This window comes from Chiloscyllium plagiosum, unplaced genomic scaffold, assembly GCF_037043375.1.
Source record: "Chiloscyllium plagiosum isolate Xiang-an unplaced genomic scaffold, Cpla_swu_hap1 HiC_scaffold_50, whole genome shotgun sequence".
In the NCBI taxonomy this organism is placed as follows: domain Eukaryota; kingdom Metazoa; phylum Chordata; class Chondrichthyes; order Orectolobiformes; family Hemiscylliidae; genus Chiloscyllium; species Chiloscyllium plagiosum.
The window spans coordinates 48,791,689-48,808,320 of record NW_028270188.1 but is presented as its reverse complement, the minus strand read 5'-3'; the positions used below and the strand labels follow the sequence as shown (position 1 = coordinate 48,808,320).

The 16,632-nt window shown below is 52.6% G+C and overlaps 1 protein-coding gene across 1 annotated transcript in view; it reads right to left on the bottom strand.

Moving 5' to 3' along the window:
• LOC148135297 (atrial natriuretic peptide receptor 1-like) overlaps positions 1-16,632 on the bottom strand; it is a 183,350-nt gene that overhangs the window by 143,562 nt on the left and 23,156 nt on the right. The window contains exon 4 of the mRNA XM_087985107.1: positions 16,100-16,235. Within this exon, the coding sequence (XP_087841233.1) occupies positions 16,100-16,235 (136 nt within the window). The remainder of the gene's footprint in view (positions 1-16,099; positions 16,236-16,632) is intronic.

Below are 16,632 nucleotides of genomic sequence, written 5' to 3'. Positions count from 1 at the left end.
ACACTGACTGGTGTCTCTCAGTCCCCCCTCTCTCAGGGAGATATCTGTACACTGACTGGTGTCTCTCGCTCCCCTCTCTCTCAGGGAGATATCTGTACACTGACTGGTGTCTCTCAGTCCCCCTCTCTCTCTCTCAGGGAGATATCTGTACACTGACTGATGTCTCTCAGTCCCCTCTCTCTCAGGGAGATATCTGTACACTGACTGGTGTCTCTCAGTCCCCTCTCTCTCAGGGAGATATCTGTACACTGACTGGTGTCTCTCAGTCCCCTCTCTCTCAGGGAGATATCTGTACACTGACTGATGTCTCTCAGTCCCCTCTCTCTCAGGAAGATATCTGTACACTGACTGGTGTCTCTCAGTCCCCACTCTCTCTCACAGGGAGATATCTGTACACTGACTGGTGTCTCTCAGTCCCCCCTCTCTCTCTCAGGGAGATATCTGTACACTGACTGGGTGTCTCTCAGTCCCCTCTCTCAGCGAGATATCTGTACACTGACTGGTGTCTCTCAGTCCCCCCTCTCTCTCAGGAAGATATCTGTACACTGACTGGTGTCTCTCAGTCCCCTCTCTCTCTCTCTCAGGGAGATATCTGTACACTGACTGGTGTCTCTCAGTCCCCTCTCTCAGGGAGATATCTGTACACTGACTGGTGTCTCTCAGTCCCCCCTCTCTCAGGGAGACAACTGTACACTAACTGGTGTCTCTCAGTCCCCCTCTCTCTCAGGGAGATATCTGTACACTGACTGGTGTCTCTCAGTCCCCTCTCTCAGGGAGATATCTGTACACTGACTGGTGTCTCTCAGTCCCCCCTCTCTTAGGGAGATATCTGTACACTGACTGGTGTCTCTCAGTCCCCTCTCTCAGGGAGATATCTGTACACTGACTGGTGTCTCTCAGTCCCCTCACTCTCTCAGGGAGATATCTGTACACTGACTGGTGTCTCTCAGTCCCCCCCCTCTCTCTCAGGGAGATATCTGTACACTGACTGGTGTCTCTCAGTCCCCTCACTCTCTCAGGGAGATATCTGTACACTGACTGGTGTCTCTCAGTCCCCTCACTCTCTCTCAGAGAGATATCTGTACACCGACTGATGTCTCTCAGTCCCCCCTCTCTCACGGAGATATCTGTACACTGACTGATGTCTCTCAGTCCCCCCTCTGTCAGGGAGATATCTGTACACTGACTGATGTCTCTCAGTCCTCTCTCTCTCTCTCAGGGAGATATCTGTACACTGACTGGTGTCTCTCAGTCCCCTCTCTCTCTCCCTCAGGGAGATATCTGTACACTGACTGGTGTCTCTCAGTCCCCTCTCTCTCAGGGAGATATCTGTACACTGACTGGTTTCTCTCACTCCCCTCTCTCTCAGGGAGATATCTGTACACTGACTGGTGTCTCTCAGTCCCCCCTCTCTCAGGGAGATATCTGTACACTGACTGGTGTCTCTCGCTCCCCTCTCTCTCAGGGAGATATCTGTACACTGACTGGTGTCTCTCAGTCCCCCTCTCTCTCTCTCAGGGAGATATCTGTACACTGACTGATGTCTCTCAGTCCCCTCTCTCTCAGGGAGATATCTGTACACTGACTGGTGTCTCTCAGTCCCCCTCTCTCAGGAAGATATCTGTACACTGACTGGTGTCTCTCAGTCCCCCCTCTCTCTCTCAGGGAGATATCTGTACACTGACTGGTGTCTCTCAGTCCCCCCTCTCTCTCTCAGGGAGATATCTGTACACTGACTGGGTGTCTCTCAGTCCCCTCTCTCAGCGAGATATCTGTACACTGACTGGTGTCTCTCAGTCCCCCCTCTCTCTCAGGAAGATATCTGTACACTGACTGGTGTCTCTCAGTCCCCTCTCTCTCTCTCTCAGGGAGATATCTGTACACTGACTGGTGTCTCTCAGTCCCCTCTCTCAGGGAGATATCTGTACACTGACTGGTGTCTCTCAGTCCCCCCTCTCTCAGGGAGACAACTGTACACTAACTGGTGTCTCTCAGTCCCCCTCTCTCTCAGGGAGATATCTGTACACTGACTGGTGTCTCTCAGTCCCCTCTCTCAGGGAGATATCTGTACACTGACTGGTGTCTCTCAGTCCCCCCTCTCTCAGGGAGATATCTGTACACTGACTGGTGTCTCTCTGTCCCCCTCTCTCTCTCTCTCAGGGAGATATCTGTACACTGACTGGTGTCTCTCACTCCCCTCTCTCTCAGGGAGATATCTGTACACCGACTGATGTCTCTCAGTCCCCCCTCTCTCACGGAGATATCTGTACACTGACTGATGTCTCTCAGTCCCCCCTCTGTCAGGGAGATATCTGTACACTGACTGATGTCTCTCAGTCCTCTCTCTCTCTCTCAGGGAGATATCTGTACACTGACTGGTGTCTCTCAGTCCCCTCTCTCTCTCTCTCAGGGAGATATCTGTACACTGACTGATGTCTCTCAGTCCCCTCTCTCAGGGAGATATCTGTACACTGACTGGTGTCTCTCACTCCCCTCTCTCTCAGGGAGATATCTGTACACCGACTGATGTCTCTCAGTCCCCCCTCTCTCACGGTGATATCTGTACACTGACTGATGTCTCTCAGTCCCCCCTCTGTCAGGGAGATATCTGTACACTGACTGATGTCTCTCAGTCCTCTCTCTCTCTCTCAGGGAGATATCTGTACACTGACTGGTGTCTCTCAGTCCCCCCTCTCTCTCAGGAAGATATCTGTACACTGACTGGTGTCTCTCAGTCCCCTCTCTCTCTCCCTCAGGGAGATATCTGTACACTGACTGGTGTCTCTCAGTCCCCTCTCTCTCAGGGAGATATCTGTACACTGACTGGTTTCTCTCACTCCCCTCTCTCTCAGGGAGATATCTGTACACTGACTGGTGTCTCTCAGTCCCCCCTCTCTCAGGGAGATATCTGTACACTGACTGGTGTCTCTCGCTCCCCTCTCTCTCAGGGAGATATCTGTACACTGACTGGTGTCTCTCAGTCCCCCTCTCTCTCTCTCAGGGAGATATCTGTACACTGACTGATGTCTCTCAGTCCCCTCTCTCTCAGGGAGATATCTGTACACTGACTGGTGTCTCTCAGTCCCCTCTCTCTCAGGGAGATATCTGTACACTGACTGGTGTCTCTCAGTCCCCTCTCTCTCAGGGAGATATCTGTACACTGACTGATGTCTCTCAGTCCCCTCTCTCTCAGGAAGATATCTGTACACTGACTGGTGTCTCTCAGTCCCCACTCTCTCTCACAGGGAGATATCTGTACACTGACTGGTGTCTCTCAGTCCCCCCTCTCTCTCTCAGGGAGATATCTGTACACTGACTGGGTGTCTCTCAGTCCCCTCTCTCAGCGAGATATCTGTACACTGACTGGTGTCTCTCAGTCCCCCCTCTCTCTCAGGAAGATATCTGTACACTGACTGGTGTCTCTCAGTCCCCTCTCTCTCTCTCTCAGGGAGATATCTGTACACTGACTGGTGTCTCTCAGTCCCCTCTCTCAGGGAGATATCTGTACACTGACTGGTGTCTCTCAGTCCCCCCTCTCTCAGGGAGACAACTGTACACTAACTGGTGTCTCTCAGTCCCCCTCTCTCTCAGGGAGATATCTGTACACTGACTGGTGTCTCTCAGTCCCCTCTCTCAGGGAGATATCTGTACACTGACTGGTGTCTCTCAGTCCCCCCTCTCTTAGGGAGATATCTGTACACTGACTGGTGTCTCTCAGTCCCCTCTCTCAGGGAGATATCTGTACACTGACTGGTGTCTCTCAGTCCCCTCACTCTCTCAGGGAGATATCTGTACACTGACTGGTGTCTCTCAGTCCCCCCCCTCTCTCTCAGGGAGATATCTGTACACTGACTGGTGTCTCTCAGTCCCCTCACTCTCTCAGGGAGATATCTGTACACTGACTGGTGTCTCTCAGTCCCCTCACTCTCTCTCAGAGAGATATCTGTACACCGACTGATGTCTCTCAGTCCCCCCTCTCTCACGGAGATATCTGTACACTGACTGATGTCTCTCAGTCCCCCCTCTGTCAGGGAGATATCTGTACACTGACTGATGTCTCTCAGTCCTCTCTCTCTCTCTCAGGGAGATATCTGTACACTGACTGGTGTCTCTCAGTCCCCTCTCTCTCTCCCTCAGGGAGATATCTGTACACTGACTGGTGTCTCTCAGTCCCCTCTCTCTCAGGGAGATATCTGTACACTGACTGGTTTCTCTCACTCCCCTCTCTCTCAGGGAGATATCTGTACACTGACTGGTGTCTCTCAGTCCCCCCTCTCTCAGGGAGATATCTGTACACTGACTGGTGTCTCTCGCTCCCCTCTCTCTCAGGGAGATATCTGTACACTGACTGGTGTCTCTCAGTCCCCCTCTCTCTCTCTCAGGGAGATATCTGTACACTGACTGATGTCTCTCAGTCCCCTCTCTCTCAGGGAGATATCTGTACACTGACTGGTGTCTCTCAGTCCCCCTCTCTCAGGAAGATATCTGTACACTGACTGGTGTCTCTCAGTCCCCCCTCTCTCTCTCAGGGAGATATCTGTACACTGACTGGTGTCTCTCAGTCCCCCCTCTCTCTCTCAGGGAGATATCTGTACACTGACTGGGTGTCTCTCAGTCCCCTCTCTCAGCGAGATATCTGTACACTGACTGGTGTCTCTCAGTCCCCCCTCTCTCTCAGGAAGATATCTGTACACTGACTGGTGTCTCTCAGTCCCCTCTCTCTCTCTCTCAGGGAGATATCTGTACACTGACTGGTGTCTCTCAGTCCCCTCTCTCAGGGAGATATCTGTACACTGACTGGTGTCTCTCAGTCCCCCCTCTCTCAGGGAGACAACTGTACACTAACTGGTGTCTCTCAGTCCCCCTCTCTCTCAGGGAGATATCTGTACACTGACTGGTGTCTCTCAGTCCCCTCTCTCAGGGAGATATCTGTACACTGACTGGTGTCTCTCAGTCCCCCCTCTCTTAGGGAGATATCTGTACACTGACTGGTGTCTCTCAGTCCCCTCTCTCAGGGAGATATCTGTACACTGACTGGTGTCTCTCAGTCCCCTCACTCTCTCAGGGAGATATCTGTACACTGACTGGTGTCTCTCAGTCCCCCCCCTCTCTCTCAGGGAGATATCTGTACACTGACTGGTGTCTCTCAGTCCCCTCACTCTCTCAGGGAGATATCTGTACACTGACTGGTGTCTCTCAGTCCCCTCACTCTCTCTCAGAGAGATATCTGTACACTGACTGGTGTCTCTCAGTCCCCCCTCTCTCTCTCAGGGAGATATCTGTACACTGACTGATGTCTCTCAGTCCCCTCTCTCTCTCAGGGAGATATCTGTACACTGACTGGTGTCTCTCAGTCCCCTCTCTCTCTCAGGGAGATATCTGTACACTGACTGGTGTCTCTCAGTCCCCCCTCTCTCTCTCAGGGAGATATCTGTACCCTGACTGGTGTCTCTCAGTCCCCTCTCTCTCAGGGAGATATCTGTACACTGACTGGTGTCTCTCAGTCCCCCCTCTCTCTCTCAGGGAGATATCTGTACACTGACTGGTGTCTCTCAGTCCCCCCTCTCTCTCTCAGGGAGATATCTGTACACTGACTGGTGTCTCTCAGTCCCCTCTCTCTCTCTCTCAGGGAGATATCTGTACACTGACTGGTGTCTCTCAGTCCCCTCTCTCTCTCTCAGGGAGATATCTGTACACTGACTGGTGTCTCTCAGTCCCCTCTCTCTCAGGGAGATATCTGTACACTGACTGGTGTCTCTCAGTCCCCTCTCTCTCTCAGGGAGATATCTGTACACTGACTGGTGTCTCTCAGTCCCCCCTCTCTCTCTCAGGGAGATATCTGTACACTGACTGGTGTCTCTCAGTCCCCCCTCTCTCACGGAGATATCTGTACACTGACTGGTGTCTCTCAGTCCCCCTTCTCTCAGGGAGATATCTGTACACTGACTGCTGTCTCTCAGTCCCCCCTCTCTCTCTCAGGGAGATATCTGTACACTGACTGGTGTCTCTCAGTCCCCTCTCTCTCTCTCTCAGGAAGATATCTGTACACTGACTGGTGTCTCTTAGTCCCCTCTCTCTCTCTCAGGGAGATATCTGTACACTGACTGGTGTCTCTCAGTCCCCTCTCTCTCAGGGAGATATCTGTACACTGACTGGTGTCTCTCAGTCCCCTCTCTCTCAGGGAGATATCTGTACACTGACTGGGTGTCTCTCAGTCCCCTCTCTCAGCGAGATATCTGTACACTGACTGGTGTCTCTCAGTCCCCCCTCTCTCTCAGGAAGATATCTGTACACTGACTGGTGTCTCTCAGTCCCCTCTCTCTCTCTCTCAGGGAGATATCTGTACACTGACTGGTGTCTCTCAGTCCCCTCTCTCAGGGAGATATCTGTACACTGACTGGTGTCTCTCAGTCCCCCCTCTCTCAGGGAGACAACTGTACACTAACTGGTGTCTCTCAGTCCCCCTCTCTCTCAGGGAGATATCTGTACACTGACTGGTGTCTCTCAGTCCCCTCTCTCAGGGAGATATCTGTACACTGACTGGTGTCTCTCAGTCCCCCCTCTCTTAGGGAGATATCTGTACACTGACTGGTGTCTCTCAGTCCCCCCTCTCTCAGGGAGATATCTGTACACTGACTGGTGTCTCTCAGTCCCCTCACTCTCTCAGGGAGATATCTTTACACTGACTGGTGTCTCTCAGTCCCCTCTCTCTCAGGGAGATATCTGTACACTGACTGATGTCTCTCAGTCCCCTCTCTCTCTCTCAGGGAGATATCTGTACACTAACTGGTGTCTCTCAGTCCCCTCTCTCAGGGAGATATCTGTACACTGATTGGTGTCTCTCAGTCCCCTCTCTCTCTCTCTCAGGGAGATATCTGTACACTGACTGGTGTCTCTGAGTCCCCTCTCTCTCTCAGGGAGATATCTGTACACTGACTGGTGTCTCTCAGTCCCCTCTCTCTCTCTCTCAGGGAGATATCTGTACACAGACTGATGTCTCTCAGTCCCCTCTCTCTCTCTCAGGGAGATATCTGTACACTGACTGGTGTCTCTCATCCCCTCTCTCTCTCTCTCTCTCAGGGAGATATCTGTACACTGACTGGTGTCTCTCAGTCCCCTCTCTCTCTCAGGGAGATATCTGTACACTGACTGATGTCTCTCAGTCCCCTCTCTCAGGGAGATATCTGTACACTGACTGGTGTCTCTCACTCCCCTCTCTCTCAGGGAGATATCTGTACACCGACTGATGTCTCTCAGTTTCGCCTCTCTCTCTCTCAGGGAGATATCTGTACACTGACTGGTGTCTCTCAGTCCCCTCTCTCTCTCTCTCAGGGAGATATCTGTACACTGACTGATGTCTCTCAGTCCCCTCTCTCAGGGAGATATCTGTACACTGACTGGTGTCTCTCACTCCCCTCTCTCTCAGGGAGATATCTGTACACCGACTGATGTCTCTCAGTCCCCCCTCTCTCACGGTGATATCTGTACACTGACTGATGTCTCTCAGTCCCCCCTCTGTCAGGGAGATATCTGTACACTGACTGATGTCTCTCAGTCCTCTCTCTCTCTCTCAGGGAGATATCTGTACACTGACTGGTGTCTCTCAGTCCCCTCTCTCTCTCCCTCAGGGAGATATCTGTACACTGACTGGTGTCTCTCAGTCCCCTCTCTCTCAGGGAGATATCTGTACACTGACTGGTTTCTCTCACTCCCCTCTCTCTCAGGGAGATATCTGTACACTGACTGGTGTCTCTCAGTCCCCCCTCTCTCAGGGAGATATCTGTACACTGACTGGTGTCTCTCGCTCCCCTCTCTCTCAGGGAGATATCTGTACACTGACTGGTGTCTCTCAGTCCCCCTCTCTCTCTCTCAGGGAGATATCTGTGCACTGACTGATGTCTCTCAGTCCCCTCTCTCTCAGGGAGATATCTGTACACTGACTGGTGTCTCTCAGACCCCTCTCTCAGGAAGATATCTGTACACTGACTGGTGTCTCTCAGTCCCCCCTCTCTCTCTCAGGGAGATATCTGTACACTGACTGGTGTCTCTCAGTCCCCCCTCTCTCTCTCAGGGAGATATCTGTACACTGACTGGGTGTCTCTCAGTCCCCTCTCTCAGCGAGATATCTGTACACTGACTGGTGTCTCTCAGTCCCCCCTCTCTCTCAGGAAGATATCTGTACACTGACTGGTGTCTCTCAGTCCCCTCTCTCTCTCTCTCAGGGAGATATCTGTACACTGACTGGTGTCTCTCAGTCCCCTCTCTCAGGGTGATATCTGTACACTGACTGGTGTCTCTCAGTCCCCCTCTCTCTCAGGGAGATATCTGTACACTGACTGGTGTCTCTCAGTCCCCTCTCTCAGGGAGATATCTGTACACTGACTGGTGTCTCTCAGTCCCCCCTCTCTTAGGGAGATATCTGTACACTGACTGGTGTCTCTCAGTCCCCTCTCTCAGGGAGATATCTGTACACTGACTGGTGTCTCTCAGTCCCCCTCTCTCAGGAAGATATCTGTACACTGACTGCTGTCTCTCAGTCCCCCCTCTCTCTCTCAGGGAGATATCTGTACACTGACTGGGTGTCTCTCAGTCCCCTCTCTCAGCGAGATATCTGTACACTGACTGGTGTCTCTCAGTCCCCCCACTCTCTCAGGAAGATATCTGTACACTGACTGGTGTCTCTCAGTCCCCTCTCTCTCAGGGAGATATCTGTACACTGACTGGTGTCTCTCAGTCCCCCTCTCTCTCTCAGGGAGATATCTGTACACTGACTGGTGTCTCTCAGTCCCCTCTCTCTGTCTCTCAGGGAGATATCTGTACACTGACTGGTGTCTCTCAGTCCCCTCTCTCTCTCAGGGAGATATCTGTACACTGACTGGTGTCTCTCAGTCCCCTCTCTCTCTCTCTCAGGGAGATATCTGTACACTGACTGGTGTCTCTCAGTCCCCTCTCTCAGGGAGATATCTGTACACTGACTGATGTCTCTCAGTCCTCTCTCTCTCAGTGAGATATCTGTACACTGACTGGTGTCTCTCAGTCCCCTCTCTCAGGGAGATATCTGTACACTGACTGGTGTCTCTCAGTCCCCCCTCTCTCAGGGAGATATCTGTACACTGACTGATGTCTCTCAGTCCCCTCTCTCAGGGAGATATCTGTACACTGACTGGTGTCTCTCAGTCCCCCCTCTCTCAGGGAGATATCTGTACACTGACTGGTGTCTCTCTGTCCCCCTCTCTCTCTCTCTCAGGGAGATATCTGTACACTGACTGGTGTCTCTCAGTCCCCTCTCTCAGGGAGATATCTGTACACTGACTGGTGTCTCTCAGTCCCCCCTCTCTCAGGGAGATATCTGTACACTGACTGGTGTCTCTCAGTCCCCTCTCTCAGGGAGATATCTGTACACTGACTGGTGTCTCTCAGTCCCCTCTCTCTCAGGGAGATATCTGTACACTGACTGATGTCTCTCAGTCCCCTCTCTCTCTCTCAGGGAGATATCTGTACACTAACTGGTGTCTCTCAGTCCCCTCTCTCAGGGAGATATCTGTACACTGACTGCTGTCTCTCAGTCCCCTCTCTCTCTCAGGGAGATATCTGTACACTGATTGGTGTCTCTCAGTCCCCTCTCTCTCTCTCTCAGGGAGATATCTGTACACTGACTGGTGTCTCTCAGTCCCCTCTCTCTCTCAGGGAGATATCTGTACACTGACTGGTGTCTCTCAGTCCCCTCTCTCTCTCTCTCAGGGAGATATCTGTACACAGACTGATGTCTCTCAGTCCCCCCTCTCTCTCTCAGGGAGATATCTGTACACTGACTGGTGTCTCTCATCCCCTCTCTCTCTCTCTCTCTCAGGGAGATATCTGTACACTGACTGGTGTCTCTCAGTCCCCTCTCTCTCTCAGGGAGATATCTGTACACTGACTGATGTCTCTCAGTCCCCTCTCTCAGGGAGATATCTGTACACTGACTGGTGTCTCTCACTCCCCTCTCTCTCAGGGAGATATCTGTACACTGACTGATGTCTCTCAGTCCCCTCTCTCAGGGAGATATCTGTACACTGACTGGTGTCTCTCACTCCCCTCTCTCTCAGGGAGATATCTGTACACCGACTGATGTCTCTCAGTCCCCCCTCTCTCACGGTGATATCTGTACACTGACTGATGTCTCTCAGTCTCCCCTCTGTCAGGGAGATATCTGTACACTGACTGATGTCTCTCAGTCCTCTCTCTCTCTCTCAGGGAGATATCTGTACACTGACTGGTGTCTCTCAGTCCCCTCTCTCTCAGGGAGATATCTGTACACTGACTGGTTTCTCTCACTCCCCTCTCTCTCAGGGAGATATCTGTACACTGACTGGTGTCTCTCAGTCCCCCCTCTCTCAGGGAGATATCTGTACACTGACTGGTGTCTCTCGCTCCCCTCTCTCTCAGGGAGATATCTGTACACTGACTGGTGTCTCTCAGTCCCCCTCTCTCTCTCTCAGGGAGATATCTGTACACTGACTGATGTCTCTCAGTCCCCTCTCTCTCAGGGAGATATCTGTACACTGACTGGTGTCTCTCAGTCCCCCTCTCTCAGGAAGATATCTGTACACTGACTGGTGTCTCTCAGTCCCCCCTCTCTCTCTCAGGGAGATATCTGTACACTGACTGGTGTCTCTCAGTCCCCCCTCTCTCTCTCAGGGAGATATCTGTACACTGACTGGGTGTCTCTCAGTCCCCTCTCTCAGCGAGATATCTGTACACTGACTGGTGTCTCTCAGTCCCCCCTCTCTCTCAGGAAGATATCTGTACACTGACTGGTGTCTCTCAGTCCCCTCTCTCTCTCTCAGGGAGATATCTGTACACTGACTGGTGTCTCTCAGTCCCCTCTCTCTCTCTCTCAGGGAGATATCTGTACACTGACTGGTGTCTCTCAGTCCCCTCTCTCTCTCTCTCAGGGAGATATCTGTACACTGACTGGTGTCTCTCAGTCCCCTCTCTCAGGGAGATATCGGTACACTGACTGGTGTCTCTCAGTCCCCCCTCTCTCAGGGAGACAACTGTACACTAACTGGTGTCTCTCAGTCCCCCTCTCTCTCAGGGAGATATCTGTACACTGACTGGTGTCTCTCAGTCCCCTCTCTCAGGGAGATATCTGTACACTGACTGGTGTCTCTCAGTCCCCCCTCTCTTAGGGAGATATCTGTACACTGACTGGTGTCTCTCAGTCCCCTCTCTCAGGGAGATATCTGTACACTGACTGGTGTCTCTCAGTCCCCTCACTCTCTCAGGGAGATATCTGTACACTGACTGGTGTCTCTCAGTCCCCCCCCTCTCTCTCAGGGAGATATCTGTACACTGACTGGTGTCTCTCAGTCCCCTCACTCTCTCAGGGAGATATCTGTACACTGACTGGTGTCTCTCAGTCCCCTCACTCTCTCTCAGAGAGATATCTGTACACTGACTGGTGTCTCTCAGTCCCCCCTTTCTCTCTCAGGGAGATATCTGTACACTGACTGATGTCTCTCAGTCCCCTCTCTCTCTCAGGGAGATATCTGTACACTGACTGGTGTCTCTCAGTCCCCTCTCTCTCTCAGGGAGATATCTGTACACTGACTGGTGTCTCTCAGTCCCCCCTCTCTCTCTCAGGGAGATATCTGTACCCTGACTGGTGTCTCTCAGTCCCCTCTCTCTCAGGGAGATATCTGTACACTGACTGGTGTCTCTCAGTCCCCCCTCTCTCTCTCAGGGAGATATCTGTACACTGACTGGTGTCTCTCAGTCCCACCTCTCTCTCTCAGGGAGATATCTGTACACTGACTGGTGTCTCTCAGTCCCCCCTCTCTCTCTCAGGGAGATATCTGTACACTGACTGGTGTCTCTCAGTCCCCTCTCTCTCTCTCTCAGGGAGATATCTGTACACTGACTGGTGTCTCTCAGTCCCCTCTCTCTCTCTCAGGGAGATATCTGTACACTGACTGGTGTCTCTCAGTCCCCTCTCTCTCAGGGAGATATCTGTACACTGACTGGTGTCTCTCAGTCCCCTCTCTCTCTCAGGGAGATATCTGTACACTGACTGGTGTCTCTCAGTCCCCTCTCTCTCTCTCTCAGGGAGATATCTGTACACTGACTGATGTCTCTCAGTCCCCTCTCTCAGGGAGATATCTGTACACTGACTGGTGTCTCTCACTCCCCTCTCTCTCAGGGAGATATCTGTACACCGACTGATGTCTCTCAGTCCCCCCTCTCTCACGGTGATATCTGTACACTGACTGATGTCTCTCAGTCCCCCCTCTGTCAGGGAGATATCTGTACACTGACTGATGTCTCTCAGTCCTCTCTCTCTCTCTCAGGGAGATATCTGTACACTGACTGGTGTCTCTCAGTCCCCTCTCTCTCTCCCTCAGGGAGATATCTGTACACTGACTGGTGTCTCTCAGTCCCCTCTCTCTCAGGGAGATATCTGTACACTGACTGGTTTCTCTCACTCCCCTCTCTCTCAGGGAGATATCTGTACACTGACTGGTGTCTCTCAGTCCCCCCTCTCTCAGGGAGATATCTGTACACTGACTGGTGTCTCTCGCTCCCCTCTCTCTCAGGGAGATATCTGTACACTGACTGGTGTCTCTCAGTCCCCCTCTCTCTCTCTCAGGGAGATATCTGTACACTGACTGATGTCTCTCAGTCCCCTCTCTCTCAGGGAGATATCTGTACACTGACTGGTGTCTCTCAGTCCCCCTCTCTCAGGAAGATATCTGTACACTGACTGGTGTCTCTCAGTCCCCCCTCTCTCTCTCAGGGAGATATCTGTACACTGACTGGTGTCTCTCAGTCCCCCCTCTCTCTCTCAGGGAGATATCTGTACACTGACTGGGTGTCTCTCAGTCCCCTCTCTCAGCGAGATATCTGTACACTGACTGGTGTCTCTCAGTCCCCCCTCTCTCTCAGGAAGATATCTGTACACTGACTGGTGTCTCTCAGTCCCCTCTCTCTCTCTCTCAGGGAGATATCTGTACACTGACTGGTGTCTCTCAGTCCCCTCTCTCAGGGAGATATCGGTACACTGACTGGTGTCTCTCAGTCCCCCCTCTCTCAGGGAGACAACTGTACACTAACTGGTGTCTCTCAGTCCCCCTCTCTCTCAGGGAGATATCTGTACACTGACTGGTGTCTCTCAGTCCCCTCTCTCAGGGAGATATCTGTACACTGACTGGTGTCTCTCAGTCCCCCCTCTCTTAGGGAGATATCTGTACACTGACTGGTGTCTCTCAGTCCCCTCTCTCAGGGAGATATCTGTACACTGACTGGTGTCTCTCAGTCCCCTCACTCTCTCAGGGAGATATCTGTACACTGACTGGTGTCTCTCAGTCCCCCCCCCCTCTCTCTCAGGGAGATATCTGTACACTGACTGGTGTCTCTCAGTCCCCCCCCCCCTCTCTCTCAGGGAGATATCTGTACACTGACTGGTGTCTCTCAGTCCCCCTCTCTCTCAGGGAGATATCTGTACACTGACTGGTGTCTCTCAGTCCCCTCTCTCAGGGAGATATCTGTACACTGACTGGTGTCTCTCAGTCCCCCCTCTCTCAGGGAGATATCTGTACACTGACTGGTGTCTCTCAGTCCCCTCTCTCTCAGGGAGATATCTGTACACTGACTGGTGTCTCTCAGTCCCCTCACTCTCTCTCAGAGAGATATCTGTACACTGACTGGTGTCTCTCAGTCCCCCCTCTCTCTCTCAGGGAGATATCTGTACACTGACTGATGTCTCTCAGTCCCCTCTCTCTCTCAGGGAGATATCTGTACACTGACTGGTGTCTCTCAGTCCCCTCTCTCTCTCAGGGAGATATCTGTACACTGACTGGTGTCTCTCAGTCCCCCCTCTCTCAGGGAGACAACTGTACACTAACTGGTGTCTCTCAGTCCCCCTCTCTCTCAGGGAGATATCTGTACACTGACTGGTGTCTCTCAGTCCCCTCTCTCAGGGAGATATCTGTACACTGACTGGTGTCTCTCAGTCCCCCCTCTCTTAGGGAGATATCTGTACACTGACTGGTGTCTCTCAGTCCCCTCTCTCAGGGAGATATCTGTACACTGACTGGTGTCTCTCAGTCCCCTCACTCTCTCAGGGAGATATCTGTACACTGACTGGTGTCTCTCAGTCCCCCCCCTCTCTCTCAGGGAGATATCTGTACACTGACTGGTGTCTCTCAGTCCCCTCACTCTCTCAGGGAAATATCTGTACACTGACTGGTGTCTCTCAGTCCCCTCACTCTCTCTCAGAGAGATATCTGTACACTGACTGGTGTCTCTCAGTCCCCCCTCTCTCTCTCAGGGAGATATCTGTACACTGACTGGTGTCTCTCAGTCCCCTCTCTCTCTCAGGGAGATATCTGTACACTGACTGGTGTCTCTCAGTCCCCCCTCTCTCTCTCAGGGAGATATCTGTACCCTGACTGGTGTCTCTCAGTCCCCTCTCTCTCAGGGAGATATCTGTACACTGACTGGTGTCTCTCAGTCCCCCCTCTCTCTCTCAGGGAGATATCTGTACACTGACTGGTGTCTCTCAGTCCCACCTCTCTCTCTCAGGGAGATATCTGTACACTGACTGGTGTCTCTCAGTCCCCCCTCTCTCTCTCAGGGAGATATCTGTACACTGACTGGTGTCTCTCAGTCCCCTCTCTCTCTCTCAGGGAGATATCTGTACACTGACTGGTGTCTCTCAGTCCCCTCTCTCTCTCTCAGGGAGATATCTGTACACTGACTGGTGTCTCTCAGTCCCCTCTCTCTCAGGGAGATATCTGTACACTGACTGGTGTCTCTCAGTCCCCTCTCTCTCTCAGGGAGATATCTGTACACTGACTGGTGTCTCTCAGTCCCCCCTCTCTCTCTCAGGGAGATATCTGTACACTGACTGGTGTCTCTCAGTCCCCCCTCTCTCACGGAGATATCTGTACACTGACTGGTGTCTCTCAGTCCCCCTTCTCTCAGGGAGATATCTGTACACTGACTGGTGTCTCTCAGTCCCCCCTCTCTCTCTCAGGGAGATATCTGTACACTGACTGGTGTCTCTCAGTCCCCTCTCTCTCTCTCTCAGGAAGATATCTGTACACTGACTGGTGTCTCTTAGTCCCCTCTCTCTCTCTCAGGGAGATATCTGTACACTGACTGGTGTCTCTCAGTCCCCTCTCTCTCAGGGAGATATCTGTACACTGACTGGTGTCTCTCAGTCCCCTCTCTCTCTCAGGGAGATATCTGTACACTGACTGGTGTCTCTCAGTCCCCCCTCTCTCTCTCAGGGAGATATCTGTACACTGACTGGTGTCTCTCAGTCCCCTCTCTCTCTCAGGGAGATATCTGTACACTGACTGGTGTCTCTCAGTCCCCCCTCTCTCACGGAGATATCTGTACACTGACTGGTGTCTCTCAGTCCCCTCTCTCTCAGGGAGATATCTGTACACTGACTGGTGTCTCTCAGTCCCATCTCTCTCAGGGAGATATCTGTACACTGACTGGTGTCTCTCAGTCCCCCCTCTCTCTCAGGAAGATATCTGTACACTGACTGGTGTCTCTCAGTCCCCCCTCTCTCACGGAGATATCTGTACACTGACTGGTGTCTCTCAGTCCCCTCTCTCAGGGAGATATCTGTACACTGACTGCTGTCTCTCAGTCCCCCCTCTCTCTCTCAGGGAGATATCTGTACACTGACTGGTGTCTCTCAGTCCCCTCTCTCTCTCTCAGGGAGATATCTGTACACTGACTGGTGTCTCTCAGTCCCCCCTCTCTCTCTCAGGGAGATATCTGTACACTGACTGGTGTCTCTCAGTCCCCTCTCTCCCTCTCTCAGGGAGATTTCTGTACACTGACTGGTGTCTCTCAGTCCCCTCTCTCTCAGAGAGATGTCTGTACACTGACTGGTGTCTCTCAGTCCCCTCTCTCTCTCTCAGGGAGATATCTGTACACTGACTGGTGTCTCTCAGTCCCCCCTCTCTCTCTCAGGGAGATATCTGTACACTGACTGGTGTCTCTCAGTCCCCCCCCTCTCTCTCTGTATCTGTTACCTCTGTCTCTCACTGGGAGATACGTGCACACTGATATGGAGGATTGGTTGTCGGCAGTTTACCCTGAAAGGTTCGGTTCCACATCTGCTGGGTAATGGCTACCCCATTCCTGGTGGTCCCGCCAGCAGCGAGGGTCTCGTTCAGAGCGTGTGCATAAAGCATAATGCCATCGTAGAACGCTCCCGCAATGTAGTTCATCTGGAGGAGGCAGAAACCAGCAGTGATCAGGCTGGCCTTATCACTGAGTTCCCAGGGATTGCTGCGGCCTCACAGACCCTCAGAGAAAGTGACATGTCAGTCCCTCCGACAGGGCCCAATCCCTCAGCACTGACCCTCCGACCGTGCCCAATCCCTCAGCACTGACCCTCCGACAGGGCCCACTCCCTCAGCACTGACCCTCCGACAGGGCCCACTCCCTCAGCACTGACCCTCCGACAGGGCCCAATCCCTCAGCACTGACCCTCCGACCGTGCCCAATCCCTCAGCACTGACCCTCCGACAGGGCCCACTCCCTCAGCACTGACCCTCCGACAGGGCCCACTCCCTCAGCACTGACCCTCCGACAGGGCCCACTCCCTCAGCACTGACCCTCCGA